Below are 27,417 nucleotides of genomic sequence, written 5' to 3'. Positions count from 1 at the left end.
ACTGGAAGTCATGAGATGTGATTTGAAATCCTGGCTAAGTCTAGTCAATACTGAAGTCAGTGCTAGTTCTGTCACTGACTACAATAGCATCAGAATTTCACCCTTGGTTTCTATTTTCAGCTCTCATTATCTCACCCCTCAGCTGTGTTGTGAAGCTTGATATATTAATGCTTGTGATGCACTTTGAGATCCTTAGAAGGTGCTGTAGAAATGCAGAATTATTATTCAGACCTTAACTAGTACATATTAGGGTTGGCAAATGAAGTGAGAAATAATTGAGATGTTTTAGTTGCTAACTTGAAGGTGCATTTAGAAGGTCAGTCTTATCGACTAAATTAACTAAAACCAAAGATTGAGAAGTTTGCACCCAATGTTATGGTATTGGAATCAAGGAGAATTTTGCTAACAGTAACAAAAAGCTATTATATTTATACTTCTATTGATTAAATAATGGTTAGATGTATTGAGTTAATCATCATAAAGAAGAATTTGAAGTGGTCATGTCTGGGGGAGGAAGGACATTTAAAGTTAAACCTGAAGAATTTTTAACTTGCCTCTCAATTTCCTAGCTGTTGCAAGACAACACTAATAACATAAAGGAGAACAGGGCAGTATAAATTAAATAATTAACATGAGTTTGTTAAATCAAGTTACCGTCTCATAGCACACTGCTCCAGCAAAATGTCGGATAATAAAGCCCTCATCATCTCTGATATTTCTGTGAACAGTCAATTTAGACTTCCTGGGAATCTGCAATAAAAACCCAAGTTACACAGAAAAATCATTAAGGACAAAATTCAAACAGTAAATTTTCAAATAATATTTGTCTGCCTTTCCTACAGGTTAAGATTAAAGCTGTGAGAAACTCCACTATTTCAGTTCACTGGGATTCAAACTTTTTCTTCATCCTGAGCTTTTTCAGGTTTGAATGAGCCTGCAACTCACTGTAAAATGCTACCGCAACTGCCAAGATTAATAATTTTTATCATCACAACTGCTTCCTAGTCCAACATTAATTCCCACAGGTGGCCTAGAATGTTTGATTGGTGCACAGTATTGTCATGATAATAGGAGATAGAGGCTCAAATGTATCTTTTGGGTGAAATTATTTACAAGTAAGACAGTGATGTTGAAATTTGCCTTGGTGAGTTGTCCAAGCATGGGGTGTCACGGGATGGAAGCTACAACAGCTGCAAATTAGCTGTGTAGACTTCTGAATTAAGAGCTGAATAGCTGGGTCTTTCACCTTGTATCCAACTGTCAGAGCCAGAACTAGGAACCAAAAGCTGCAGGTAATACCTGACTACTAAAACCTAAAGAGTCTGACAAGAATTTCTCATAGAGCAGGAATCCAGTTAAGGAAATAAGTATTAATTTAGAGGAAAACATACTTCTGTTAAATTTGCCTGTATTTAGTTATTATGGAAGTGGCATTTCTTGTGATTTTGTATTTTAAAATACAGGCAAAATACATAGTCTGGGATTGTGTTAGTCTTCTAACAGCACGCAGAACAAAAACAAAAAAACACTTCCCGGGTGGTTCTACCGTTTCATCTTTAAAGTACTAACTGGGAAACTGAGAAAATTGAACTAAACAGATATTTGCCAAAACTCAAAGCTAAAAATCTTGGAGGAATTTGGAGAGACAAGGGGGAAAGGGCTATTTGATGGTATCAATTCTGCCTTTATAAAAAGCATCTAAATGAAAATCCTTTTTATTTTATTTTCATAGCTAGACATTATTAGACATGCATGGGAAATTGTGATATCCACTAAAAATTAAAATTATGCACAAGTTTTATAGAAGGTAAACCTTTAGTGAACTTTTCAATAAAACCTAAACTGAGTTTACAGTTTGTAAAAATGTCTGAATGTCATATGATTGGCATTGCATAAAGAAATGTTTTCACAGAATTAGTTAAGACACCAGTCCCACTTTGTTTTTTAAAAAGGGAGAGATGAATACATAACACTTTCTAAAATGAAAGTTTTTCTACTTTTCAGTAAATCGGTCTATAAAGCCTAAACACTGGTTTCAACGCTTTCCCCCACAGGTTTTTAAAATATCATACAAAATATACAATAATAGGCAGAGGGGACTTTGCACTGGAATGATCTTGGCTTTGGCCATCGTTCTGGCCAAGAAAGCTCCATGGGTCCATTGAGAGAGAGACTAGGGCTGCCTACTGTTGCCATTCCTTCAGACCCAAACTGATTTTCTGAATGGGAGTGCAACATGCTGCCACCAGACTGCATGAACATCACTGGAGGATTGCACTTGTTTTTTTATTCAGAGTGATTTCTAACTTATGTTATATTAGCATCCACTCTGGGAACTTATTTTTATAAAATAATTAAGAGGTCATAAGTAAACCTACAGATAGTCTGAAATGCTCCTTGTGTTTTTGATGCACCACAGAAGTAAAATGCTGGTCACTTGGTTGCGGAAGACGATTTTCTTCATCCAAAATATCCAGCACACCTACTAATTTTGCTTCAATCAGATCTATTTGTAAAACAGAAACCAAATGTTTGTGAAAGTGATATATAGAATTACATATCAGAATAAGAATGTTACATCAAAAATATTAGCAACATGGTACTGTATAATTATTACAACCATCTTAGTTTACGTTAAGGAGAAATCTAATCACTACAAACAAGTTTGGCATATATAGCTATTGATTTAAGCAGTATTCTGTAGTGTGCTGTCAAGTTCTAGCTATGGAACTGGATATGATGGAAGAGTAGAAAGAAGACCTAGTACACCAGTGTAAGCCCATACACCTTTTTAATTTTAAAAGTCTCTCGTACAGGTTTCTCGCTGTGCTGAATCAACAGTATGAGGACGGATCACAAATCCATGATAGCAACAAGAGGGGATGACCAAAAGCTTAAAAAAGCTGAAAAGACTTCAGCATACTCACAGCAGCATTGGGCATGATTGCTTTTTAAAACCATGGTGCTTTGACTGTTTATATAAACCCTCAGACTTAATACATGTGGATTCTGTTTTCTGAAGATAATAGTAATAAATGTACCCATGCTCTTAGGTTAATGCTAAATGACTAAGAAATCTAGGACCAGATGCTCAAAGGGATTTAGGTGCCTAAACTCGAGTTTTAAGTGCTTAAGTTCCACTTTTAAGCACCACTGAAATCCACAAAACCCCTATTGGCTAATCCCGAGCCATGTAGGCACCAAAACTCACTCAGTGCCTAAATTTTTTACGTATTAAAAGTACTGAAGTACTTAAGTTCCTACTCTGTGCATAGACCCAGTGTCTCTCGAGTTATCTGGATGCCTCGCTCATGCTTAAGCCCCCCCCCCACATACACACACATGCCACCACCATCCTTAAACTAGGTGCAGATAGGTGTTCCCCAGTCTATCTTGCCTGCAGAGCTTGATCCAGCAAGTGTGCTATGAGCATGCCTACTACACTGGGACCCATTCAAAATCTGACTAGAGGAAAATATTTAAAATATATAAGTAACCTGCTAATAAACAAATATAAATATAATGTAAATACTATATTTACCAATAATCACATTTACTATTTGCCACAACCAAAAAAGTCTCAGCTTTGCCCAGTTGAGGAAGAAACTATGTAAAACCCGCAAAGCCGTAAAAGCCATTTTAAATTTTTTAAAAGGCCAGATTGGGGGAAAAAAAAATCATTAAAACCATCCAAAAATGGCAAATTAAAAACAAAACGTTACAAAAGCTAAAAAAAAAAGCAGCCCACTCCCTAAACAGGAAGTGGGTGGGTCCGTACTGCATTGTAAACCACATATCCCCGGTAGTGTACCAGCTTCAACCACCAAAAAAAATAAAATTGGCACATGCCAATCAGCTCAAAACATATGTTTTTCCCTAGGTTTCTGGTCTTGGCATCGTGGGCCTCAGTTGTAAACCAGCCACCTGCCTGGACCATCCGGGTTTCCAGCTATCCATAAAATCATAGACATTAAGGTCAGAAGGGACCATTATGATCATCTAGTCTGGCCTCCTGCACAACACAGGCCACAGAATCTCACCCACCCATTCCTGTAACAAACCCCTAACCTATGTCTGAGTCACTGAAGTCCTCAAATTGTGGTTTAAAGACTTCAAGGTGCAGAGAATCCTCCAGCAAGTAACCCGTGCCCTACACTGCAGGGGAAGGCGAACCCCACCCAGGGCCTCTGCCAATCTGCCCTGGAGAAAAATTCCTTCCCAACACCAAATATGGAGATCAGCTAATCCCTGAGCATGTGGACACGACTCACCAGCCAGCACCCAAGAAAGAATTCTCTGTAGTAACTCACATCCCACCCCACCTAACATCCCATCACAGGCCATTGAGCATATTTACCACTAGCAGTCATTATCTAAATAATTAAATACTTTTTTTTTTAAATGCCTCCAAAGGCTATCCCTGGCTCAAGCCGCTAATGGGGCCCGAGCCACAGTTTGGTGCAAGGCTAAAGGGGATGTGCCTTAAAAACAGTGCATAGTCGGGATAGACACAGCAGCGCCACAGCAAAATACCTGGTGGGTGGCCCCAAACCTCCCATGAACCCCGCAAGAGGCAAACCCTGTTCCTCATGTAATAGCCTAAAGCAAAATAAAAGGCCCTTTGACAGGCAATAGCAATTATTAATCCCTAAATGCAATATCATTGTTGTAATCTCCTAAACCAAGCAAACAATATCCATAATAAAAGCCAAAAAGGGCTGTAACAAAACAACTAATAATTTAGGGAGTTTTTGGTCCGTGCCTTAGTTTTCCCAATAGGTGCATTCATGTTGTTCTCTTTCCTCTTTTGCTTTGTTAAGAAAACCAAGCAGTAATAGCAAAAGCACAGGAACACGCTGAACAAAAGTGGTGGAACCGCTCTTGCTGCTTCCGGCCTACAAAATGTAATAATATAATATAATGTATATATTGTAGCACATATCAATAAAAATCCTCGGGTTTCCAACGCTTTTATCCTCCTTTGTTAATTTTACCACTGATCAAAATTAACCATGGTAAAAAAAGGTTAATTATCCACTGGCAGGGGGGCAATTGTGGCTTAGCATCCTATATTACCTGGGTATTTTTCCAGGGGCGGCCCCCTGCCAAAAGCCTCAAGTCCCCTGGCCCTGCATAACCCTCCCCAATTAAATCCCAAACATAATTAACCCAAAACGGCCCCTGCTATAAAAATCCAACCAGGCCTTTAAAAAGGCTGCTTCTAAAACTGGGTGGCCCTTCGCAACATATAAAAGGTGGTGCTCCCCCAATAACATGGCTAAGCAGTATGTGCTGACTACATCTTCTAACTATCAGCACATATAAATTGCAAAGGGCAACACTTAGCAGCTGTGGCCTATAAAGCCCCCTCAAATAAAATATTTTAAAAAGGCACTGCCTGGCCGCTTTTATAAAATAAATCAACACATCTGCTAAAAAAAAAAAAAAAAAAAAAAAGCATCAAAATACACCCCACTAAGGCCCATGTGCTTACCAATACCTCTGCGTATGTTTAAAAAAACCACCTATCCCACGGTGGCCCTTAATTTGCTGTTACACTCAGGCACAACATTTTTGCAGTGCATTGGCCCGCGGTTATGCAAAGTATGGTTAATATCTCTAATTATGTTGTGTTTAATTTTTCAAAAATCACACCCAATGTGTTCCTGCCCTTAACGCACACACAAAAACTAACCATATTCCAAACAAATGCCTCCTCCTTTACAGTGTTGCAGCACACGTTTAATCTAAAAAAAGAGCTGCCTTTGTCACAGCCATCCAAATGGGGCATCTATGCCAACAAAAAAACACGTTATGCTATGTTACTAATAAAGCCAGAAGCCACTACTGGCTCGTGTATGCAATTGTTGCTGCCCTAACCATTTTGTTTGTGCTATATAGCTGTTTATGTACAAAACCAACAGTAACCTTAGCCACCGTGTCCGAGGGAGGGGAAAAACCTAAATGGTGACCCTTCACAACAAAAGATTGACTCGGGGTCGGGGGAGGAGGGGATGTCAGAACCCAGTGTCCCTCCTCCCTCAGAGGGTCCCTTCAGGAGGCAGATCAGTACTGTATGTTGCTAACACTGTTGCAAGCATCGCAAGGCATTTTGGGAAGGAGTACACCAAGGTGTAAGTGTGGAACAAAAGGTTTCTTTGCAGGTGACGAAAGGCCAGGGAGGGAGGGGGAATGGGTTAACTTGATGTTCCAGCTACACCCGAAGATAAGGAGCTGACTCCAGCCTGTGGCCATTGCACACACTGTGCTACCTGCCAAGAAAGAAGTGGTGGAATCCACCACCCCCCGACCAGCCGTGAGAGAGGAGAGTGGCTAAATAAATTGCAGGGGCCACAAGAAGGAGTAAAACAACAAGGTCAACAAGGAAAAAATAACCGTCTCACGGCCACCAGTGTGTTTTGGGGGAAAGCTGAAAAGGCCACAAAAAGCACCAGGAACACAGGGCCCTAACAAAAACACCCCCCAAAGAACCCAGGACTTAAAAACCCTCCCAAAAGCCAAAGCAAGTCAAAAGTCACAGCAGACCCTAAACAACCTGTGCACAGGACAAAAACTTGCATCCACCTTTCTCCCCTTTTCTTCTTCCATTACACCCAGGCTTGGTCAGCCTCGGCTAGTGCATATGTAAGTGTAAAAGTGAGTTAGGGTGAGGGTACTAACGCTTTCTTGCTCCCTTTAAGTAACATAAATGCAGTCCCAACACTCTCCACTGTTACTTTATTATTTTATTAATAAAGCTTTAAAATTCAGTCACTTGGTGTGCTCCTCCATTTCCTTTCCTAAAAATTCGGCGGCCTCAGCCTAATCACCTGACGCCCCAGGCAGATTGGTAACATAAATCTGTCATAGTGGTCCCTTATAACTTCTAGCCTAGTGAGTAGAGCACTCACCCAGAATATGGGAGACTCAGGTTCAACTCCTTCCTCTGCTTGATAGAGAGACAGGATTTGAACAGGGGTCTCCAACCTCTTCAGAGAGTGCTCTAAAATGCTAGCTATAGGATATTCTGATGTGGTCTCCTCAATCTCTCCTGATGAAATAGCTCCAATTAGATAAATCTTAGTCATTGGGCCAGAGACAGACAGACAGACACACACACACACTAGCCTGGTGGAAGACTCAAAGTCCAGTCCCCCTGCTCCAGTGATTCTATTTATCCAAAATGGAACAGCTTCAACCAGAGTGATGGACGAGCCACATCAGAGTATCCCACAGACCACACTCTCCTCAGAGGCAAAACTCCCCTGTTCAAATCCTCTCTCTCCAGCAGGCATAGGGGGAGTTAAACCTGGCCTCCCTGCAGCCCAGACTTAGGTACCTAACTCTTGATAAAGTCTCCTAAAAATTGGGGAAGGGTGGGGTTTAGGACACCCTACTCATCTGCATCTCGCTTTGTCTAGTTCAGGTGGCTTTGCGCATGGTGTGCTGGTTTTCTATTCTTAGGCACTTATCTCTGAGCATACACTGGAGAGGGTGGTGGTAACTTAAGTGGGAGTGGGAACTACAAACTCAATGCCTCACTCTAACCTCCTCATGATGCAACTCAGGCACCCTTCACCAGTAGCGAAGAGGAGGAGGCTGCCTCGACTTCAGTGTAGGTATTTACCTAAGCCAAGAAACTGACAAAACAGGCAAGGATCAAATTAGATCGGACTACACCCCAAAAGGTCTGCGCCAGTAGTTTGGGAATTTCAGCTGCCACAAAAATTTGGCTAGGAAAGAATAGATTGTTTGGCAACAAAATAAGAGTACACATTGGAACATGGAACATGAGAACGCTGTATCAATGCGGCAAAGCCAGAATGTTAGTTAACAAAACTACAACTACATCTTTTTCTATAGACAGTCTCAGTATATGTGAAACACACTGGATTGGAAGTGGCAAACTTTCCATAAAGCACCGTAAAATCATTTACTATGGAAGGACAGATATGACCAAACAAAAGAAGTTGCCTTAATATTCTGGTTACCAGAAAAAGCTTACAGTTCTTTGTAAAGCTATACATGTGTCATCTCACATAATGAGCGTTAAACAACAAGATATGTGACTATAATACAAAACTACACACCCTCAACGGATGCAGAAGACAACATCATAAGCCAATTTTACAATGAACATCAAAAAGAGATTCTCGGAACCCTCTCTAGAGGTTTTTTGGTCACAGTCATAGAATCATAAAAACGTGGGTGGGACTTTACTGCCAAGATGGGGAATGGTAACATGGACTGGGAGACCTGGGAAAAGAAGGCATAGAAATGAGTAAGGGGACAGATTGCTTCAGTTCTGCGCTACCAACAATCTGTTTAAATAACACACAGCATATCAGCACAGATGAGTCAATAAAGAAACAAAGATTTCTAATGATGATACTACAAAACACATGATCAACGTCATCTTAGTAAAACAACACTGGAAAACAAGTGTACCAGACTGCAAGTTCTACAGAAGGCTAAATACAAACTCGGACCATGGGGCAGTGATTGGTCTCAGTTTGTATTTAGGCTTTTGAAGTGTTAATTTGCAAAAGACATCAAGGGGGTCTATGGCATCAAAGCTTTGAAAAATACAGACACTACGGTGACCTTTCAGAACACCATCAGTGGCCACTTTGCCCCTCTCTTAGGCCTAGAGAACACTACAGTAGAACAATTCTGGGAAGAGGCAAAATACATAAATTCCTGCCATGAGCAAGGAGCTTTTAGGGGTGAGGCCGTATCCAAAAAAGGAAAGACTAGGTGACACCAGAGACTGAAAACCTATCTAGAAGAAATAGAAAGTATAACATCTGAAAGCTAAAAATTGCCTGGAGTGGAAAAAAGAAATACAGACAGCTCCACAAGGAATTTAAAAGAATGGTTAAAAAAAAAAAGCTATGAAAGACTGGCTTGAGAGAGAAGGCAAAGAGCTTGAACAATACTTACATAAAGTAATGCCAGAGGGCTTTTTCAGAAAGTCAGATTACTATCAAAGAAGTTAACACCTATAACAAGTCAGCTACATCATGCTCAGGGGAACTATATAGTAGATAAAGATCAAAAGCATAAAAGATGGAAAGAATATTTTCATCAGCTATTGAACACGAACAGTCTTTGAGGCTATCAACTGTGAAGGCAACAACGAAGGAAGACACATATTGGAATCAGAAACTGAAACTGCAATCATGCCCCTGAAAAATCAACAAGGCACCTGGTACAGATGGTATACCGCCTCAAGTGTTAAAGCCTGGTGGAAGAAGCAAGGTTATGCTCCTTGACAAACTATTCAGGGACAAAGGGCGAAGTCCCTGAAAACTGGCAATACTAAATTATTGTATCGTTCTTTTAGAATGGTGAGCTGACAGATTATGACAGCTACAGAGAAATAAGTCTTATAAGCATTCCTAGCAAGGTATTCTGTAGAGTGATTCTCGGCCAAATGAAAAGAAAAGCAGAGGAAATCCTTTCGGATTAACTAGCTGGCTTTAGACCTGGATGGTCCACCACAGATAAGTGATTTGTTTTGCATCAAATCTTTGGGGGGCGGGGGAGAAGAGAGAGAGATCAATGAATCTATTTTGCACATTCATTGACTTTCAGAAAGTATTCAACTCCATTAAAAGGGAGGCTCTGTGAAAAGTACTCAAGTGGTATAGTTTTAGCAGGAAATTGATTCAAATATTGCGGTGTCTGTATAGCCTAGTTTGGCATGCAGTAAGAGTCAGTGGTGAGCCGATGAGTGGTTTGAAGTGAAAAGGGGAGTCAACCAGGGATGCGTACTCAGTCCAATACTCTCTTAGTAACATCGGTGGAGGCTGCAGAATATTGGGGACAAATTATCAATCACCTTGACTTTGCGGATAATATTGTAATGATACTCCCTGTGGAGGAATGCAAACAAGAAGCAGCACTAACTTGTACACAACATCCAGAGAATGGGGATTAAAAACAAATGAACAAAAGACCAAACTAATGGCAACATCAAAAATTAACAGGTTAAAGTAGTCATCAATGGTGTAGTAACCAAACAAGTAGATGGTTCATGCTACTTGGGTTCCATCATAACATATAACAAATGACGTGAAGATGATACAGAAAGGCAGACAGCTATTGACAATGCATGTTCACATGCCTGAATAAAAATGTTTGGAATGTTAAATCAATGTCTGTGACAGCTAAAACTAGATTTATATAAAACACTCGTTGTACCCACATTACTTTATGGTTGTGAAACATGGGTACTGACAAAAAGCCTGGAGCAAAAGCCACAAACTTTTGAAATGAGGTTCCTATGCTGTAGGCATAGGTGCTGGAACTAAGGTGCTGGGGATGCAGCAGCACCTAGCTTGAAGTGGTTTCCATCATTTACAGTTTGGTTCAACAGCTCTTAGCACCTTCATTATACAGATTGTTCCAGCACCACTGGCCGTAGGTGTAACACTAGATAAACTAAGAAATGGCAGCATCCACAAAAAAGTGAAAGTGCAGTAAGTGACTACAATCGTCAAAAGATGCTAACTACAATGGTTTGACTATGTCACTAAAATGACCCCATACCGACTGCCTGCAACTGTTCCCTGTGGAAGAGTGCATGGAGAGAGAGAGAGAGAGAGAGAGAGGCGATGGTCAGCCAGAAGACAGCTGTATAGTACGGTATATAAAACCATCCAGGCAACACCTTAACAACAGGCTCAAATGGCAGCTCAAAATAGGTTTGCGTGAAATCTGCTCACAACCTTGGCCCTACCCAACATTGGCTTTGGAAAAAGGAAAAGATGATGATGATTTGAAAAGTAACTGTCTAAGCCAACAATCTACCTTTGTTCTGTACCCTATTCAAATACTACTTACAGATGTTCACTGCAATTACTGCCTTCCCTTAATTCTGTTATAGGAAACTATATTAAATTCAGAGATTTAGGCAGAAGAACCCTTTATTCCCAAGATCCAGTGTTAGGCAGGAGTAGCATCTCCACTGAGGCAGAGAAGAGTGAGATTGCCTCCTCACCAAAAGAAAAAAAAATACAGACATATCAAATCAACGCTATATTTACGGAGTCTACTGATTATAAATGATCAGATGTCACTGGAATTGGAACATTTTGGAAGGTGCAATATAAAGCAATACTCACACATCTCAGTCTCATATGGCAACACAAAAAGCAAAGCCTCAAATGAAAATGCATTTATACATAAACCAGTGTTATTGTCTTTTCTCATCCATTTAACTAAGACAACAGAAAGCCCTTTTCTGCTTCTGGGGCACATTTGAAAAAAATAAATATGCATCTGAAATAATTAAAAATGATTTTTTTTGTAGGAATTGGAACCTCCTTGAGCCATGACAACATTCATGGAAATGTGTACCCATATCAGACGAACAGATGGGGCTGGTTTGTATTCATACAACAGGACAGCACTTTTCTTGCTGCTACCCTTTAGGTTTCTTCCCTAGATCATCTCCTACTGTTCTGTCAGCAGCCAGCAGTCATCTTTGCCTGACATGGCTACCAGTGGCCAATGCAGAGCCAGTGATGCATGTCCATGTCTGCCTAGGAGGAAAGATGTCTGAACACATCTATAGATGCTCAGAAGGAACCACCCGTGGTGACTTTGCAACTGATGCCAGATGGGGGTATCCTGCCATCATCACTGCTTCCCTAGATGGGGATGCTGAAGCTATCACAGTCAATGCTGCACTGAATTGCATGTCAAAGTCAGTTTCTCTCTCCATCATATTGGATAACCCCAATTAGGATAACAGAAGTTGGGAGCAGATAGACCATTTTAGCCCTCGCACATACTGAAAACAATAGCAATACCTACATTTTTATTTTGTTTTTAATTCATCCTGTTCAAGCAACAAGTATAAGAGGGAAAAAAATCTGACAAAAAATTTAAAGGAAGGACCCCTTTATTTCCAAATATACAGACATCCCTGCTTTGGTTCACAGATCTTTTAATTTCCTTATGCAAAAAAAATATTGCTCTGTATACCTCACATTATCTGCTTTGATTAATTTACCTGGAAAATTCCACATGTTCACCACTTCTCAAATTACAAGATCTTCAGGGCAAGTACTATGTCTGAACATGTATTTATATGCACTTATCACAATGAGACTCCATTACTGATTGGGGTTCTGTGTGTTACTATTATATAAATAGGGCAGAAGAATCTTCCCTGAATTAATTTTTGCCAGAAGTATTGGTCTACTTTCTGCAAAAACAAACTTGCAGAGACTCTGATGAAATCTCCACCTTTTCCTTAGCAGGAACAACCCAGTGGGCAGAAGTAGGCAGTACTTAGAGAGGTGCAGGGTCATCTGCAACAATGGCCACAAGAAAATAAAATAAATATGCCCTAATCTTGCAACTGCATCAGTGAAGAGACCTCTGAATCCACACAGACACAGTTGCAGCATCAGGAACTAAAACCCCAGAGCAGGATCCACAATGCTGGAACAGTGACTGATACGACAAAATTACTACACTACTCAACATATTTTTTCTATTCTATTGAAAGCCACTATGCTCCAGGACCATAACACTTTAATGAAACAGTATACATGTTTTTCAAGTACATACCTATACAATCCTGATTATCTACATAGTGCACTTCATTGACTCCCAGATCTTCTTTCTGGTAAAGTTCTTGTTCCTAAAATAGAAAAAATAAAAATATTTAGGGGAAAATACCGTTTACCACAGTTTTTCCCATGCACCAAAAGAGACAATTTTAACTTCTATAATGACAATGAACAAACAAACAGGAGATTTTAAAGTGCTTGGCTATAGTTTATCATAGTTCCAATTCCATGTCCTTAACACTAACAATACAATATGTATTTTAGATAAATTAGGATAAAGTACTTCAGTAAGATGTCAATATTTGTCTTGAGAATATTACTTTCCAATGTTAGAATCATTTGGAGTTCAGCACTTTGTGAAAAATTATTAATATAAAAAATTAACAGGAAAAACTGATCTTTAAATTTAATTTATTTCTAGTTTCGTAGCAGGGTTACTTGATTACTTTCAAACATATATGCAAGAATTTTAAAAAGTCTAAACAATATATTCTTGATTAAAAATAATGATTTCCTAAAACGAATACAAAAAGATTCTAAAAAGCTCTGAATCCCAGTTTAGAATGTCACAATAAACCTGATGAGAAAATTACGATCTTTTCTCCTTCACACCTTCAACATAGGGTATTTTATTTTACAGTATGTTTTAAGTGCCAATTTGAGCTTTCTGATGATCATAAAAGTTTCTCCTGTGCTGTGATTCTGACATGTGAAATGGTTCTAAGAACCAAGTGCAACTAGCACCACACAAAACATTTTTAAATTCTTAAAGTTTCAGAAATGTATTTCAGAAAACAACATTAAGATAAGATGTCTTTTACTTGTCCATTAAGCTACATCTCAGATATATAGCTCCTGTGTGCCTTCAGCCACCCAAAGTGAGGTAGTAGATGTCTCATGGAGATTATAAAATGAAGAGGTTTTGTTTTGTTTTTTAAAAAGGTAACATTTAAAACATTTTTAAATGAACCTTATAAGCTTTTGGGTTGTTCCCCCCCCCAATTTCTAAGTTCTAAAATTATATAAAATACATTAAGACTCGATCAATTTTCTTCCTCCTCTCCAACTTCCTCCCTACCCGCTCCCACTCCCCCTTTTAAAAAAATATAATTTTTCCAAACTCAAATTGATTTTTTAATGCTACCCAGACATAACTGCAGGACACCTTGGACAATAAACTGCTTAGTTTATTTTTTCTATTTGAAAATTCAATTGGGAGCATTAAACATTTCCCAAATGTGCTCTTCCCACCATTTATATTACACAGCAACCAGAGGGCCCAAACAGGATTGTGGATCTATTCTTTTCCCATGAAAAATGGATATCAAGGTAGAAGATATTACATGAGAAGTTAACCAATAAGTTGTGGCCCTGGGTGCCCCTCAATGCCAAATGGCAGAAGGCTCGCCATAATGTAACTCATATCAGGTTTGACACACTCAGTACCCACAACACACAGTTGTCATAAGAGGCATATAAAAAGGTGTCCTGTAAGATATTATATGGAAACATACTAGTGACACACTGTTCCCAAAAAGCATTGTGTACAGGCTGAGTAAAAAGAGTTATGTGTGTGTGTGCTGGAGATGTGTGTTCTTCAAGTGTGTTTGGAAGGTAGTACATACACCAAGCCTGACAAAGGAATGTGGATTTGCATGTCTGGCTGGCTTGGTTACAGAGTACAGAGTACAAGGAAAGTATATTTACAAATAAGGTAAACAAAGCCATCAAGCTAATGAGTGGCAACGGAGACAATTTAGTAAGCACACTGGGGTGGGGGGACAAGGGAATCTGCATCCCAGGAAGCTTTCCTGGTTCTTGAGGCAGGGACAATGGATTTTTGGTAATAGAAGGTGCAGAAAGACATTTTAGTTAACTGTCATTTAGGAAACACGAGGAGCAGCACTCTCTGAGCCTGTGAAAGTTGGATCCCTTGGCCAGGAGGACCAGAGATGCTGGTAACTTGATATGGGTGAAGAAACTAACGTGTAACAGTTTGTAACTTGCTAAAATTACATTTTAGACACTAAAAAGCGTGTTTTGTTTGCAAGCATAGCTGTCTCTTTTTCCCTTGCTTATCATTTAAATCTCTGTTTTGTAAATAAACATTCTTAGTTTTACTATAAACCCTCTGAGTGCTGTTAGATTGAAGTCAAATGTGAGTCTTCAGCTAAGCTAACACGCTGATGTGTGCTCTGTCTCTTTGGAAGCATTGAATTTAATAATTTTTGTGAGTGTCCACTGAATACACCGGGAGACATCTCTGGGGAACTCAGGAACTGGGGTTAATTGCTTGTTACCTACAAGACATAGTTTAAATTGGCAGGTTCTTGAGGAGTTTGCTGGCAAGGCAGACAGGCTGGACTGGCAGGGAGCTGACACACAGTTTAGCAGCAGCAGAAAAGCTCTCACTTGCTGAGGCAGAGGGGTAAGACAGTGGCTTACAGTTCTGGGAGTCCTGATCAGAACATCACAGTGGTGTGGTCTGGACAGGACAGGATTCACACACTGCTGACTGGTTGACTGATGTTCACATTTCAAGCACTGATAAAGTAGATTTTACATGAGAAGGCTGGGGACAGTCAAAAACAGTTGCAGTTTGTTGTTTTTGGTTTATTTCAGGCAAAAGAAAGTATAAAAATGAACAACAGCAAAACATCTATGAAATTAGAAATAGCCAGATTGAAGGCTGAACAGAAAGATCAAGAATGAGAAGGCCGTGACAGCCGTGTATGAACACCAGAAGTGGGAAGCTGAAATGAGAGCCAGTGGGAGGCAGAAAGACAACAGCAAGGAGAAGCATACCAGCAAACCCTGGAAGAGGAGACAGCTGCCCGTTAGAGAAACATGGAACTGAAAAATGGGCAGCCCAAAAAAAGGGTAGGAAAGACAGTGTAACCTGAGCTGGTAGGAAAAGCACAGACAGATCCCACAGGTCCCAAGTGTTCCCTCTTCACAAGGAACACCCAGCTGAGATAAATTATCCCCCGAGTACAAAGGATCAGATTGTATTAAAGAATAGTTCTGTACTTTGAAAGACTGTGCAAATTACATAAAATTCCAGAAGCCCAGAAAGTGCCCACAGTGATTGCAAAGCTCTCGGGTGAAGCATTAAATGTGTTTAATGAAGTGGAAACTGAACAGAGTTTGAAGTATGATGAATTTTAAAAGGCTGTGTTGCAAAGGATTCAAATTACCCCTGATGTCTACAGGGTGAGATTTAGAAACCTCCAAAAAGGTGATGAATCAGAGAATGTGTGTGTAAAATGTGTGATTTGATGAGCAAAGGGGGAAGGGGCTGATTATGACAAGTTATTTGACCCCTGTGCATAAGTGCATTTACTGAGCATTTGCTCTGAGATCAGAGAAGCAATTTGGGATAAAACTTTAGGTTCTGTACAGGAAGCAGCTGTACAGGATTTGTTCATAGGAAACAGCCAGGACAGAGCATCCAGTGGGTACAAGCCACAAAGAGAAGGGCAAAAAGCCTGGTGTAAAGGGGAGACTCCATTTCACCCTAGGAAAATGTAGGGTGGTTGGAGCCCAGAAACTCCCCAAAGCCGACCCTCATCATGGTAATCACATTTACAGACCCTAGAGGATGGTCTAAGAAGGTGTTACATAAGGAACTCCACTGAACACCTGAGGAACAGTTGCCCTAAGCAAAGGGAATCTAAGCCCACATACCACCCAGCCCATATCTTTAGCAGAACAGAAGGTGGGGGTCATGTGATAAAAAAAGGGAGTGGACAAGTAGGAAAAGACAGAGTTGTGAATGACCTTGAAGCTTAGGAGATGGTATGAATACATTTGCTCTGACTCTAAAGCCAATGTCTGCTCCTGATATAAGAAATGAGCCTTCCTATATCCACTGAACTAGCTCTGTAAATGCAGATGTGGAGAAGGAAATACTTGGATCTCTTTCATAGAATTAGAAGGAGCATAAACCTTAAAAGATGCAAGACACTCTGAGAATAAACTATCCATCAAGAAAGTAGTTGGTGCCAAGATACAATTAGCTCCATAGAAGGCCTATTGGCTTACCTATGGATGTTTATATCTTTAATTCAAATTTTCAGCTAGTATGTATGCAAATTAAAATTCAAATGCAGTGACTCCAGACATCTAAAACTCCACACATAGGCTCTAGAGTTTGAGGTACTCAGGAATTCCCAAAGGTCAAGAGTAAACCTTTCAGGTAACTACAAAATTCACCTTGTTGAAGGCATCAAGAAGAATAAATAGAATAAATTAAGTTTAGAATTTCTATGTAAAGCTGTTCTAAAAATATGAAATAGAAAAAAAAAGAGTTAAGGTACTTTTCAGGGGATATGAACTCGTGTTTTCAAACGTCTGATCTTCCAAATATCTTGTCCTAACGCCGCAAACTTGTGGCAAAACACTATTCCTATATGTCACCAGTCCACAAGGACATTCAGCCAGATTGATTTACTTCTGACAAAATTGGAGGGAGGCATTCAGATAGAGCTTGTAAGAGAAACTTAATTAAACTTTAGATATATTTTGGAGAAATCATCCCTCTCTCCACAATGTTACATTTCATTTAAATGTCGTAACAAACTCTAAAGCCACCTCACATTATAAGTCACTAAATGAAACCCAATCTAAAGTGTTCAAACTATTAAAATTATTTGATTATATACTCAAATGCCACTTTCATCTGTACAAAGCTTGCAAGCTCTGAGTATGCATCAATTACTGTTTTTCGATGTATTGTAATTTTAATTAAATATTCTTCCAAGCACTCACATGAATAGGCAGAGAACAGCTTTTTTTATTTCCTTATTATTGGCCTGTCTTAGCAAATTTGTGTCTGCAATAGACTGCTAGGCATATTGCGAAATATATCATCTTTCCTTTGGCCACGATAGGCTTTAACCCAGCACATGTGACAAGTGAAGCAGCTCAAATAGTATCCAAACTTTGAAGAAAGGCACTATAAACAATAGTTTAACATTTAAAAAGATAAAAGAATCTGCTTGGCTTGGTATATCTTTAAGGTAATTGCTGTACAATAACTATTTGCTCAGAAAAATGCTACTCAGTATAATCTGACTTTTTACCTAGTTTTCTAGTATGCATTACAAAGTAATAAAAATTTGTTATTTGTAATTGTTCTCTGAAAGTACTCTCTCACAGAGATGACAAAGTCTTGTCTCGCCTTCAAAAGTAAAGCTTGTATGTCCCTTCTAACTTCAATCCCCTAGAAAAAAAGGGCTACCACCAGATCAAACCCAAAAGAGTTTTAGTTACTGTTAGCTTCAATTTTTTTTTAAAGTGCTTACTGCTATCAATAATTTAGTGAGTCTTATAAAGGAAGTACATTAAATTTAAATACAGGTAGTAAGACTGATGAGAATATTACCTCTAAGCTCTGCTACCTCCATACAATCTCAGACTATCAGGACAACATCTATCCAACAGAAAATCCAAGAACTCCAAAAGCTCAAGATGTTTGTAGGTGATTAAATGCCATCATAGTGACAACAAGACTTTAAAAAAGTTTTTGGCCTAGGAATTTGAAGCATTTTCTTAATGTTCCTGCCATGCTGAGGAAAAATGGTACTCAGACAAGAAAAATCCTCTCTCTCATAAGTCTGATGAAAACCTGATTTTCCAACAATGTAGTCACTGGTGCAGTTTTACTTAAAACAGCTCTATCTGGGAGTTCATCCAGAAGTTCTTAAACCATGATTACAAAGTCACTTTTCTGATTGCATGGTGGAGTTTGATATCCTCTTCCAGTGACTTACATAGCAAATGTTCTCAGGTCACAAGTCAACACAGTCCTAAAATTAAAGTTAATTAGTTCCTGGGGATAAAACTGTGCCAAAATAGCCAGTTTCTTTCTTGCCCTGAGCTTCTAAAAGGCCTGGCTCACTTAATCCAGTGTTCAGGGGAGCCTCTTCAATCTGCCCAATCCATTACTCTTGTTCTTTAGGAATACGATAAACTGCTTTGACCTCTTATGCTCTTATCCCTTTCCTACCTAGCTCTTCAGTATTACAGGCAGACACAAAATAAGGAGCTGTTTCTGAGTCTTGCCCCTCTTAGGCTGCCCCAGCCAAAGTACCAATGGTACTTTTCAGAGTTTAACCAGTAGTTTATCCAATCATACTGGTTTTCAACAAAGTCTTTTCAATATGCAGCAGAAGTGCAACCTGAACACACGTCAGTTTAGTTTTTATTCACTACTTTGAAGTCCTAGATCGGTTTCAAACATACTGATTTCATGAGCACTACCTGTTGAGAAGGGGTCACATTTGATAGTACTATTTGAGGAGAAAGTATTTCTTAATTGAGAGCTTATTGAATTCTGAAAGCTAAGCAGGGCAGTTGGAGTAGTGCCAAAAAAACCTGTGCAGTCCTGGGGCACATGCAGTTTAATAAGAGCCTCTGAACTCTCTCTCTCCCCTTTTGCACAGGGAAGACAAGGAAAGCCACCAAAATGGTGCATTTTAGATTTCACCTTGTAGTCCTCTTTCAGATCCCTCCTTAGAAATCTTCTCTGCCACAAAGCCTACACTAAACAACGGTTAGGCATTTTGTGTGCTGTGACCAGTTTATCAAACTGACTAATATGTCATTGTTTCCTAGCATTTCCCACCCACACACCCCCATCTGTTGCCTATAATCTCATACTCCGATTGTAAACTCTTCAGATCCAGGACTGTCTCCATTGTATGTCTACTCTGGCCTCTAGATGCTAACACACTACAATTAATAATAATAATAATAATTGCTTAGTGCATTGCGCTTAATGCACGTTCCCAAAGATGAACAAAGCACCAACCAACTCAGACTGGGAAATAATTTGACATATTCAACAAATGAAAAATTCTTCAACCAAGAGCAAACTACACTTCAAGTATACACCTGACTCTACACTATAACAGACACACAAAGTTCTTTAATTGTAATTAAACGGAAAATGAACAAAATGTCTGGAAAGCATTGCTATTTCACATACCCTTATCTTCATTTTCTTTTCAGAAAAGTCAGTGGGTTATTCAGACATGAAGTGGGATATAAATTACCTCTTTCAGAATCCTTTCATTGAAGAATTGCTGCAGCTTTTCATTACAGTAGTTAATACAAAACTGTTCAAAACTGTTGTGTTCAAAATATTCTGAAAAACAAAACGTTAAACTGCTTTGAATTATGATAAATTAGTATTCTGAAAATTTAGTTATATAATGTTGCGGCGAGGGGGTTAATAGAGTTAACGTTTTAACACCAAATCTTTTGTTCAGCTCCATGACAAACATATCGAATGAAGTGGTTTTACAGAGTCTCATAGTCCCTGTAATAAGTTGGGCATAAACCAGAAATAAAAAGGACGTGAAAGTTCATGTTTCTGGAACCAATAACTTGCAGTTATATCTGATCTCACACTCTCCAATACAAGTTATTACTACTATTATACACAGCAAGAATGCAGTAGAACAAGGCCCTTATTTCCACACTACCACCTGCCACCCTGAAGCTACTTCACAGCACAGCCCTTACAAGAGCCATATCACCTGTGGCTCTCCTGGCCATCACTGTGGTGGCTGATATCCACATTACCCTCCTTCTGTTGGTGGTGTGCATCCTCACCAAGAGTGCTTCCACCCACTGAAGAGGGGCAGTGTGGGGTGCTGAGAGCCAAGGCTTGCAGCTCCCCACGGAGAGATCAGTTGCCCCCTAGGCTCTCTGCTGGGAAGGGGGGAGGGGCAGCCGCCCAGGCTTCTCACCTCCCTGAGTGGGGAGCCTCTAGGCAGCAGCTCATCTGGGAGCGGGGAGCCGGGGAAGCCGTGAAATTGACAAGAAAGCTCAGCAGCCGATGTAAGTAACGCAGTGTCTACACAGACACTGCATCGCCCTAACTACACCAACATAAGCGCTACGCCTCTTGTGGAGGTGGAGTTATGATGTTGGTGTATTAGCTCACTAACATCAGGCTGTAATGTGTGTGACATAATTAGTTTGATGTAAGCGGCCTTATGTCGATTTAAGTGTGTGCTATAGACCAGGCCTCACAGTCTCTTTCTTATCCGCATATCAGTCAGTACACTCCACTCCCCTCAAGATGGTATGAGAAACTATAAGCACATTCAATGCTGCTCCTGATCTCATTGGTTGTCCAGAACCAGAGCCCACTCAAGGCTTTATCTTGAGGACGGCTTGGGCAGCTCAGTACAGCTTTCTACTGACACCTCTAAAGAGGAAGGCTCTCGTCAGAACAGTAAGTAGTCAGTGCTGCTGTTAAAACCACAGAGCGAAATGGAAAGGATCAGATTTCTATCAGTAAATGTTGGTAACTATCAATTAAATTGATGAAAAAATATTTCCATAGATAACAATCAAAATGTACACATAGACAAAGTAAGAAAAATGCTACTTAAGAACATGATTTAAGGATATTTACTTTGTATATTTTGACATGTGATGTAGCCAATGTGTTTTAATGGTTATAAAACTAAATTTTTGACTCTCAGCCTCTACTGTCATTAAATAATTATATGACCCCTCCTCCCCAGTAGCTTCCCACATCTGTGAACCTTTAAATCAATTTAAATTGAAAATAATGCTTGAAAATAAACATCTATGTTATCCACCAAAACTGTAAAAAACAAATTCTGCCATGCCTAGTCTGGGAACTTTCTTGGACTCAAACTGCACAGGCTGGACAGAGCTACACACAGGAAAAAATGGTGTCTGTGTAGACACTCCAGTGTTCTGAAGTCCAGTTTCAAACAAATAAACCCATCCAGCTTCACATTCGTGATTTAGAGATTCTGTTAATATCTTGAGAAACTCCCCTATACCTTCGTATCTCAGAATTATCTGAACAGTGTCCACTCTCATTAATATGCCATTGTACCTATCCACAGTGTGTGTACACATACACGAATGATAAAGAACAAGAAAATCCAAAGAGAAAAAAAAAAAGAGCACTTACCAAAACCAGCTATATCTAGAACGCCAATGAAGAAAGAGGAGGTCTCAAATGGAAAACACTGGTTTACTCGGTTTACCACATGATCAAAAAGATGACTATATACAGTTTTAGCCAAGGCATCACGTGCACTGTTTGCTTGTTCTACTTTTAAGGGTACCCTACAAAACAAAAAACAAAGACATCATTAAGTTTCAGAATCTTTTCACTGTTAAGCACTTGCGACTACAAGGATGAAGGAAGACGTCTTTTGGTTAAGGCACTGGACTAGAACACTGAAAACCTGGGTTCTAGTGCCAATTCAAACACAGCCTTCTTGTGTGATTTTGGGTAATTCAATCACTCTGTGGCTAACTACACTAGCTGTAAAACATAGATAAATCTTCCCAACGTCATAGGAGTGTTGTGAAGATAAACTCAGACACCCATAGGGATAAGTGCCATAGAAAAGCCAACAAAATAAATAAATACACTTCAATGTAACAAAATATTCATCAGCTGCCACCATGATGGTGTCATGGATTTTATTTTTGCTTTGTGTTTATTTATTTATTATAGTTTACTATGCTTTTGCAAAGACTAGGACATCAGTTTATCAGTAATTGGGGGTGGGGGTGCGAAACTGGACATAATTTGTTTATATGCTAAAAAGGAAGGGGTGGTTTTTTGTTTAATAGTCTGGAAAAGGAGAACACGCCCTTTGGTTTTTCTTCTTTTAAATTTTCAGCCTTTACACTGCAATGTGCTTTTCCTAGCTTCACACTGTTTTCTTCGTTTTACTGTTTAAAAAGTTGTTTATGACTTCAGATGTTACAAAATACAGGATGAAAAAGGTTCCAAGCACATTGGGTAAATCCAAAGCCAGTTAAGTAAATCTATGTTTAAACGTATTTTAAAATGTCTATTTACCATATTGGCTTTATGAAGTAGCTATCTAATCTCCTGAGAATGCAAGTCTTTTCAAAGCCAGTTGAAAGATTTACATATGAAAAATTACATTAGAATGAAAAAATATAGATATACCTACAGAAATCCATCAAATAGTCAGATATTCATATGTGCAATAAGTTATACATTTATTACTAGAAACCAATGTACAACTAGATGTGTGGGAAAAGACATCTAAAACGAGGAAACATGTAGCTTCACTAGAAGTCAAAATATGGAAAAAGATTTTTATTTTAATATATTTTAATGTGGTAAAAAACCAAGAACACACACTCAGACCCCACTCCTTCTGCCACTAAATCAAACTGCAAAACTCCCACTACCTCCAGTGGTGCAGGATCGGGCCCTTAAAAGAGCAAAATTTTGCATGGAAATGTTAAGCCCCCAGCAAAACATGCTGTAAACCTCTTTTAAAAGAAAGTTAGAATACAACAGTGCTTTGCTGATAATGGCTATTACAAGTTTGTGCAGGGTAAGAAAGGCATGGAATTTAATTTTTCTTAGGAGAACAACTATATGTCTTAGTGTTAAAAAAGATCAGGGATGAAGTGGGATGGACTGAATGGGAAGGGCATTGGGAGTGGTGCTGGAACACCCCCTGGCTTGAAGTAGCAATAACAAATGCATGGTTTCCATGGTCTCCATCATCAGGACCCCCACTACTAAAACTGTTTAGCACCCCGGGGCTTTGCTGTTCGAATATGGAGCTTTTCAAACGGACAAGAATCTACTTACCCCCAGCCCCCACAGCCATCATAACTAAAATATTTGCTGCTGACATCCATGTAAGAGGTCATGGTTTTCATAATCATGAAGCATTAACTACCCTACCACCCCTACAGGGCTCTCTTTAAATTAGGGTTGAGAAGAACTGGCAGGTCAGAGTGAGAAAGCTTACACAGTGCAGCTGTCCATGTTATACTCGTTCTGTATACCCATAGCAGTGTTAGTCTCCTTTTACAAGCACTACATTCTCTTGAAAAAAATGTGTTTTCAAAGACAGTACTTCTAATGTCTGAGATTGCTTTCTATCGTAAATGATAAATTAGGAAAGCAAAGACTCCATTCATTATGGACAACTGCAGCTACATTACATTAGATAGTAATTAGCCTTAACACACAATCTCTTCTTCCACTAAGTATCTCCTGATTTATCTTATGGTAACAAGTACTGGCAGGAATCTTATCCTATAAATAGAGGCAAGGTACCTTTATATTCCCTTTTGATATATTTAAGAGATCAGCCTGGTAATCTTCACAACAATTCATGTCAACTGCAGTTCTCTTATGTAATCCAGTATACCATATTTATTTAAAGATGTATTTGTTTTAGCTATAATGTATGTAAACAGTTATAAAAAACTGAGATGTTAAATCATTAACACACATTACTAAGAAACTGCTAGGGTATTTATTCTATTAAAATATTAGAACTATTCAAGATTGAACTACTGCAGCAATGTTAATTCCAGAACAGCACAAAACAACTATTGTGAGCACCTACTGCAAACAGAAGAAACCCATGGAAAGAGAGAAATCTGGTTCTACAAATGCATTTTTCACAACTTAAAATGCACAAAAGAATTATAATATAGTGTCCTGCCATTGCATTGAGATGATGGAATGTGGTTGGAGAGTTATTAGGTATGACACAGACTAATAATGCAATATCATCATACTACTTACTATCTTTCTTCCCTCCCAATCCCTCTCTCTCACATCCTGTTGAGCAGAAAGTGTAAGAGTGGTCTCTTTCTTCCCTTTTCTTGGTTGCAAGGAAGGAAAGGATTTTTTTTCTTTCCACTTTGTTCTTCCCTCTTCACTTTCCATACTTCTAGGAGAAAAGGGAAAAATCCCTCTCCCACATTTTCTGGCTTCTGGGATGAAGCAAGAGCATTCCTACAATACCGATTATTTGATCAGTGCTCCCTATATCATGCTGTGAAGGGTGACTTTTTTGTGATCCAAAAATAGGATCTAGATTGAGGTAGTAGTCCCAACTGTTTGTGGTTTGTGAACTCTAGGTTGTAAAAGATTGCTTTACTCCAAGCAGTACTACCCCAAGACTAAGCATAAGAAGCTAGAATGATACCATTTGAAAACATTTTACACTGTGTCATCTGCTCCAAGTATATCACCTTGCACAGTTCTTGCCTCAAAGGATGCATGGAGGGAGAAAAGCCGAGTAACCAAAGATACCAAGGTGCATTAATTTTGAGAGGAATATCAGATTTTGTACCTGAACACATTATTGCTAGCTGTAGATTTTCTGGATATGCATTGCAAGACATCAGCCATTGCTCTTTCAGGGAAGCTAACAAGGACAGATACATTTAGTGTCACTGACAAGTTCCCTTGGCATGGCCACTTCAAAATAGTATTTAATAAATCTATGAAGAGAGCATTTAACATCACCCTTCTTGATGGCTCTATTGTGCACAGCAGAACATAACCTTTTTTATACTCTGAGCAGAGCTATTTCAGCTGAGCTATTTCTTCATTGTGACCTACTAATTCTCTCAGAAAATAGAAATGGAGAAACCATGAACATTTTTCAGAATATTCGTTTCTTTAAATCTAGAAGAAAGAATTTTTGTTTAATTATTATAAGTATTAAACATAGGTTTAACCAATTATTTTTTAAACTATTTCACTGGTAAAACCTAGACATTTCATGAAAATCTAGTGCACACTAATCTGCTTTCATTATAGATTCAATAAGGCACAAGGGAAAGAGATAAGTTTGTTAATGTGTGGTTTTCTTAGCTGAATAAGTTTAGAATAAGGCTGGAGAAGCGGGCTTAATGCAGTGATTTCAAGTCTGCAGAGCTCTTCTTACTAATTCACAGAGTAAAATATTGTAAAAACTAAGCAGTAAAAGATCTACTGACATAATAGTATAGCCACCTTTGAAATAGCATCTGTTAACATTGTGTCATAGTTATCATGCTAGTCAGAAAGGACATAGCTGGACTCCTACCCCAAGGGAAGTATGCAGGTCTGGCAGTTTAAAAAAATACCAAAAAAACCGAAAAACCCCAAAATGGTCATTTTAGTTGTAAATTGAGCAAATCTGATCTGGAAAACCATTATTACAGTCATTTTTTCAGAGAAGAACCACCACAGAGACATTTGGAACAACTTCCATATGTGGAGAGGCTAAAAAGATTAGGGTTGTTGATCTTAGAAAAGCGATAACTAAGACAGGATACGACAGAGGTCTATAAAATCATGAATGGTGTTGAAAAAGTGAATAGAAAAGTGTTATTTACCCTAACTATACTTCAGGGGGTCACCTGATGAAATTAGTAGGAAGCAGGTATAATACAAACAAGAGGAAGTATTTTGTCACATGGAGTACAATTAAATGGTGTAACTCATTGCCATGGGATGTTGTGATGGGCAAAAGTATAGCAGGGTTAAAAAAAAAAAAAAAACCTAGGTAAGTTAATGGAGGATCATCAATGGCTATTAGCCAAGAGGGTTGGGGATTCATCCCCATGCTCGAGGTGACCCTTAACATCTGACTGCCAAAAGCTGGGAGAGGAAGACAAGGACGGATTATTCCATAATTGCCCTATTCTATACACTTCCCCTGAAGCTCTGGTACTGGCCATGGTTGGAGACAGGATACTTGGATAGATGGGCCTTTGGTGTGTATGGCAGCTCTTATGTTCTTAAACATTTGGGGAAAGCTGGTCCTGTCCGCGCCAGAGGATTTAGCACACTCCTTTACAGATGCCCTCCCTTCCTATTTCCAACCCCATTTTAATTTTTCCCGGCAGTGGCCATCCTGAAGTTCTCACTATTGAATCCCCTTCCCATGCACAATGACAAGCAGGATAAAGTGTTCACATCACTGCCTAAAGATTCCAATTGTTTATTCCAGGTGTGGCCAAACTTACTGACCCTGCAAGCCGCATACAACAATCTTCAGAAGTTCAAGAGCCAGGATACATCTGCTGGGGCTCGGGGCTTTAGCCATGTGGGAGGCACCTGACAGGGTTCGGGGCTTCAGCCCTGCTCCTATTGAAGCCCCGAGATGACCCCCTGCCCTGCTGGGCAGAAGTCCCTACCCCACCACCCGGCTGCAAGGCGCAGAGATCCCAAGCTCCACCCCAGTCTGGTGGGGGAAGTGTGGAGAGGTTCTGCAAGCCGCACTTCAATGGCAACAGAAGTGCATGTGGCTCACCCCTGGTTTATTTTAACTAGAAATGAGAGGAAAGGCCATAAGTGAACAGCCACTTAGTATAATGTAGAAGTGAGAGAAAAGGATGCAGGCTAGAAAGCACACATATTGTGGGGTGCAGAATCAATCTTAACAGAGACCTAAAATATTGTATCAGCATTAGTATGGTTCAAGCCTGGAGAACATTCTAAATAGTCTTCAGTCGGGAAGCAGGCTTCAGCGTTGCCTACTAAAAAAAAATCTCTGCAGTAGTTCAAACAGCAGACTTGCCTACATTCATGTGGTGGTAAGCAACTCCATTACATCCTTAAAGTTCAGAGTGTGACCAGAGAAATGCCAATGTTCCAAAGTGTTTTAAGATCAATTTTTCACCTTATAAGTATGATAGAATATCAATGTACATTAACTAACTTGCTGAAGTGCTCAACTTAAACTCAAGACCATAGTGTGAAACACCAAGGTTAAACCAAATTGCTCATGTTGCAAAACCATTTGCTATTTTGTATAGATGTACAACACTTACTCTAGTTTTAAAATTATGACAATATTTAGTGCTACAAAATACAAAAAAGATATCAATAGTAATGAGTAGCATTTTAAATCTCAAGTGATATAAATATTTAATACAAATCTATATAATAAAAACACTTTAAAAAGGAACTACTGTTTTTTTTAATGTGTTATTACTATTTACGCAAGTAAATTCAATAATCCTTTTAATGGCTAAAGCA

General features: G+C 39.2%; 1 protein-coding gene across 8 annotated transcripts in view; it reads right to left on the bottom strand.

The window, feature by feature from the left end:
* Window positions 1-27,417, bottom strand: part of MYO6 (myosin VI) — a 124,475-nt gene that overhangs the window by 54,790 nt on the left and 42,268 nt on the right. For all 8 annotated transcript variants that reach the window (XM_045011141.1, XM_045011142.1, XM_045011143.1 and 5 more), the window contains 5 exons: window positions 21,553-21,710; window positions 19,646-19,737; window positions 12,586-12,658; window positions 2,379-2,506; window positions 655-750 (listed from right to left, as the gene is read on the bottom strand). In XM_045011141.1, coding sequence (XP_044867076.1) covers window positions 655-750; window positions 2,379-2,506; window positions 12,586-12,658; window positions 19,646-19,737; window positions 21,553-21,710 — 547 coding nt within the window. The remainder of the gene's footprint in view (window positions 1-654; window positions 751-2,378; window positions 2,507-12,585; window positions 12,659-19,645; window positions 19,738-21,552; window positions 21,711-27,417) is intronic.

The sequence above is a fragment of the Mauremys mutica genome, chromosome 3 (genome assembly GCF_020497125.1).
Source record: "Mauremys mutica isolate MM-2020 ecotype Southern chromosome 3, ASM2049712v1, whole genome shotgun sequence".
NCBI classification, from domain to species: Eukaryota; Metazoa; Chordata; order Testudines; family Geoemydidae; genus Mauremys; species Mauremys mutica.
This window is presented reverse-complemented; position numbering and strand designations above follow the sequence as displayed.